A 5,000-nucleotide genomic window follows, 5' to 3' on the forward strand; every position below is an offset into this window, starting at 1 on the left:
GGCCCCAGGGCACCCCGGAGGACCCACCCTGGTGACCCGTGGTGGGCCCCCGGGCCCCAGAGCACCCACACCGGTGAAGCCCGACAGGTCCCCGGGCGCCCCGGGGGATACACCCCGGGGAACCCCGGCAGACCCCCGTTCACTACTGAGGACCCACCACGGTGACCCCCGGCGGGCCCGCAGGCGCCCCGGAGGACCCACCCCGGTGACCCCGGTGGGCCCCAGTGTGCCCTAGAGGACCCACTGCGGTGAACCCTGGCTGGCCCCCGTGTCCGGTGGAGGACCCAGCACGGTGATCCACAGTGGGCCCCCGGTCACCCCGGAGGACCCACCCCGGTGACCCCCGGCGGAACCCGGTCGCCCCGGAGGACCCAGCACGGTGACCCCTGGCGGGCCCCCGGTCGCCCCGGAAGGCCCAACCCGGTGACCCCCAGCGGGCACCTGGGCGCCCTGGAGGGCCCACCCCGGTTAGCCCCGGCGGAACCTCGGGCGCCCCAGAGGACCCACCCTGGTGACCCCCGGCGGGCCCCCGGGCGCCCCGGAGGACCCACCCCGGTTACCCCTGGCGGGACCCCAGGCGCCATGGAGGACCCAACCCTGTGACCCCCGGCGGACCCCCGGTCGCCCCAGAGGATCCACCCCAGTGAGTCCCGGTGGGCCCCAGTGCGCCCTAGAGGACCCACTGCGGTGAACCCCGGCTGGCCCCCGTGTCCCATGGAGGACCCAGCACGGTGATCCGCGGCGGGCCCCCCATCGCCCCTGAGGACCCACCCCGGTGACTCCCGGCGGGCCCCAAGTTGCTCCGGAGGACCCACCCCAGCAACCCGCGTCGGCCGCAGGGTGCCCCGGAGGACCTACCCCAGTGACCCCTGGTGGACCCTTGGGCGCCCCGGGGGACCCACCCCGGTGACCCCCGGCGGGCCCCGGGCGCCCCGGAGGACCCATGCTGGTGACCCCCGGTGGACCCACAGGCGCCCCCGAGGACCCACCCCGGTGACTCCCAGCAGGCCCCCGGCGCCGCGGAGGACCCACCCCAGTGACCCCTGGTGGGCCAACGGGCGCCCCGGAGGACAAACCCTGGTGACCCCCAGTGGACCCACAGGCGCCCCCGAGGACCCACCCCAGTGACCCCCGGCGGACCCCCGGGCGCAACGGAAGACCCACCCCAGTGACCCCCGGTGGGCTCACGGGCGCCCCGGAGGACCCACCTGGTGAAGCCTGACGCGCCCCAGGTAGCCCTCGAGAACCCAACCCGGTGACCCCCGGTGGGCCGTCGGTCGCCCCGGAGGACCCACCCCGGTGACCCCCGGAGGGCCACAGGGTGCCCCGGAGGTCCCACCCCGGTGACACCTGGCGGAACCCCGGTCGCCCCGGAGGACCCACACCGGTGACCCCCGGCGGGCCCCCGGTCGCCCTGGAGGACCCACCCCGGTAACCCCCGGCGGGCCCCCGGTCACCCCGGAGGACCCACCCCGGTGACCCCCGGCGGACCCCCGGTCGCCCCGGAGGACTCACCCCAGTGACCCCAGGCGCGCCCCCGGCTGCCCCGGAGGACCCATCCCGGTGACACCCGGCGAGCCCCCAGGTGCCCCAGAGGACCCACCCCAGTGACCCCCGGCAGGCCCCCGGTCGCCCCGGAGGAGCCACGCCGGTGACCCCCAGCGGGCACCCGGTCGGCTCGCAGGAGCCACCACGGTGACCCCCGGCGGGCCCACGGGCGCCCCAGAGGATCCACCCACGTGACCCCAGGCGGCCCCCGGGCGCCTCGGAGGACCCACCTCAGTGACCCCCAGGGGTCCCCCGATCCCCCCAGAGGACCCACCCCGGTGACCCCCAGCAGACCCCCGATCCCCACAGCAGACCCAACCCGGTGACCCCCGGCGGGCCACCGGGCGCCCCGGAGGACCCACCCGGCTGACCTCCAGCGGACCTCCTGGCGCTCCCGAGGACCCACCCCTGTGACCCCTGGCGGGTCCGCGGTCGCCCCGAAGGACCCACCCCGGTGACCCCCGGCGGACCCCCGGTTGCGCCGCAGGACCCACCCCGGTGACCCCCGGCGGGTCCACGGTTGCCCCCGAGGACCCCCCCCAGTGACCCTCGGCAGGGCCACAGGGACCTCGGAGCATCCAGCCTACTGATCCCTGCGGAACACTGGGCGCCCCTGGAGGATCCACGCCGGTGACCCCCGGCGGGCCCCTGGTCGCCCCGAATGACCAACCCCGGTGACCCCCGGCGGGCCCCAAGTCGCCACAGAGGACCCACCCTGGTGACCCCTGGTGGGCCCCCGGGCGCCCCGGAGGACCCACCCCGGTGACACCTGCTGAGCCCATGTGCGCCCCCGAGGACCCACCCCGGTGACCCCTGGCGGGCTCCCAGGCGCCCCAGAGGACCCACCCCGGTGACCCCCAGCGGGCCTTCTAGCGCCCTGCAGGACCCACCCCGGTGACCCCCGGAGGACCCCTGGGTGCCCCGAAGGACCCACCCCGTTGAACCCTGGAGGTCCCCCAGGCGCCCCCGAGGACCCACCCCGGTGACCCCTGGGGGGCCCCCTGTCACTCCGGAGGACCCACCCCGGTGACCCCCGGCAGGCCCCCGGTCGCCCCAGAGGACCCACCACGGTGACCCCCGGAGGGCCTACGGGTGCCCCCGAGGACCCAGTCCGGTGACCCCTGGCAGGCCAATGTGCCCCCCGGAGGACCCACCACGGTGACCCCTGGCGGACCCACAGGCGCCCTGGAAGACCAACGCCGGTGACCCCCCGCGGAACCCGGGCACCCCGGAGGATCCACCCCGGTGACCTCCAGAGGGAACCCGGCCACCCTGGAGGACATACCCCGGTGACCCCCAGCGGAACTCAGGGCGCCCTGGAGGACCCACCACGGTGATCCCCGGCGGGCCCCCGGTCGCCCCGGAGGACACACCCCGGTGACCCCCGGAGGGCCCCCGGGCGCCCCAGAGGACCCACCCCGGTGACCCCCAGTGGGCCCCCGGGCGCCCCGGAGGACCCACCCCGGTGACCCCCGGCGGGCCTTCTGGCGCCCTGTAGGACCCACCCCGGTGACCCCTGGCGGGCCCTCAGGCACCCCGGAGGACCCACCCGGCTGACCTCCAGCGGACTCCCGGGCGCTCTGGAGGACCCACCACGGTGACCCCCGACGGGACCACACGCGCCCCAGAGGACCCACCCCGGTGAGCCCCAGCGGGCCCCGGGTTGCCCCAGAGGATCCACCCGGGTGACCACTGGCGGACCCCCGGGCGCCCCGGAGGACCCACCCCAGTGACCCCCGGCGGGTCCCAGGTCTCCCCGAAGGACCCACCCCTGTGACCCCGGGCGGGTCCCCGGTCGCCCTGAAGGACCCACCCCGGTGACCCCCGGTGGACCCCCGGTCGCGCCGCAGGACCCACCCCGGTGACCCCTGGCGGGCCCACGGTTGCCCCCGAGGACACACCCTAGTCACCTCCGGCAGGGCCACGGGCACCTCGGAGCATCCAGCCTACTGATCCCTGCGGACCACCGGGCGCCCCGGAGGACCCACCCCGGTGACCCCCGGCGGGCCCCTGGTTGCCCCGAATGACCCACCTCGGTGACCCCCGGAGGGCCCCCAGTTGTCACAGAGGACCCACCCTGGTGACCCCCTGCGGAACCCAGGCACCCCGGAGAACCCATCCTGGTGAACCCCGGCGGACCCCCGGTCCCCCTGAGGACCCATACCGATGACCCCCGGAGGGCCTTCTGGCGCCCTGCAGGACCCACCCTGGTGACCCCCGGTGGACCCCTGGGCGCCCCGGAGGACCCACCCCGTTGAACCCTGGCAGGCCCCCAGGCGCCCCCGAGGACCCACCCCGGTGACCCTCGGGGGGCCTCCGGTCACTCCGGAGGACCCACCCCGGTGACCCCCGGCAGGCCCCCGGTCGCCCCTGAGGACCCGGCCAGGTGACCCCCGGCAGGCCCCCGGGACCCCCAGAGGACCCAGTCCAGGTGACCCCCGGCGGGCCCCTGGACGCCCTGGAGGACCCAACCCGGTGATCCGCGGCTGGCCCCCGGGCGCCTTGTGGACCCACACGGGCGACCCCCGGCGGGCCCCCTGGCGCCCCGGTAGACTCACCCCGGTGACCCCGGCGGGCCCCCGGGCGGCCCGGAGGACCCACCCCGGTGACCCCCGTTCGTGACCCCCGAATTACCGTTCCCATTGAAGCACCTCTCTGAGGAACTTCAATATACTCCCAGTGGAAACAAGCATCTCTGCACAGTACTCAAGCATCTCTCTGGAGCCGCCAAGTATCTCCAGAGGGGACTGAGGCATCTCCCTGGGGCACACAAGCATCTCCCCGGGACATTCAAGAGCTTGCCTGGAGCAAAGAGGTTTCTGCTTGGACAACCAAGCAACTCCCTGGGAAATCCTAGAGTGTCCCCTGAGAACTCCAACACATTTCAAGATTTCAACTCAAGGACATCCAAGCATCTCCCTGGAGTTCCAAGGCATTTCCACGGGAACACAAGTATACACCTGAGGTACCAATCTTCTCCCCAGGGAACCCAAACATCTTCCAGGAGGACCCACGCACCTCCCCACAGCACTCTAACATCTCCCTGGAGCATTGACAAAGCATCTGCATAGGTCATCCAAGAATATCTTTAAAGCACCCAGGAATCTCCCTCCTGCAATGAAGCACCTCTCTGGAGAAACCATACATTGCCCTGGGTCAGCCAAACACCTTCCTGGGTGCACCAGCATCACCCTGGGGAATACAAACACCTTCCTGGAGGACCCTTGGAGCTGCTGACAGTAACCAAGCATTTTCCCACGGCCCCAGGCACCTCCCAAAGGCACACAAGAACACACTTGTTGTACTCCAGCACCTCCCTGGAGCACACAGAAACTGCTCTCTGCAGTACTCAAGCATCTCCTGGGGCACCCAAGTGACCCCAGAGGAATAGAGCACCTTCCTGGAGAGCCCGAAGATATTCCCAGGGCACACAAGCATCTACCCAGGGTACA

At 73.3% G+C, this 5,000-nt stretch overlaps 1 protein-coding gene across 1 annotated transcript; it reads right to left on the reverse strand.

The window, feature by feature from the left end:
- Positions 1-858: 858 nt before the first annotated feature.
- LOC126913694 (collagen alpha-2(VIII) chain-like) lies at positions 859-4,049 on the reverse strand (the record flags this gene model as incomplete). Its single annotated transcript, XM_050716741.1, has 2 exons — positions 859-1,043; positions 3,887-4,049. Coding segments are annotated over 2 exons (348 nt in total), but the record flags the coding sequence as incomplete, so codon positions are not given.
- Between the last annotated feature and the right edge of the window lie 951 nt (positions 4,050-5,000).

Source organism: Cygnus atratus, unplaced genomic scaffold, assembly GCF_013377495.2.
Source record: "Cygnus atratus isolate AKBS03 ecotype Queensland, Australia unplaced genomic scaffold, CAtr_DNAZoo_HiC_assembly HiC_scaffold_307, whole genome shotgun sequence".
Lineage (NCBI taxonomy): Eukaryota > Metazoa > Chordata > Aves > Anseriformes > Anatidae > Cygnus > Cygnus atratus.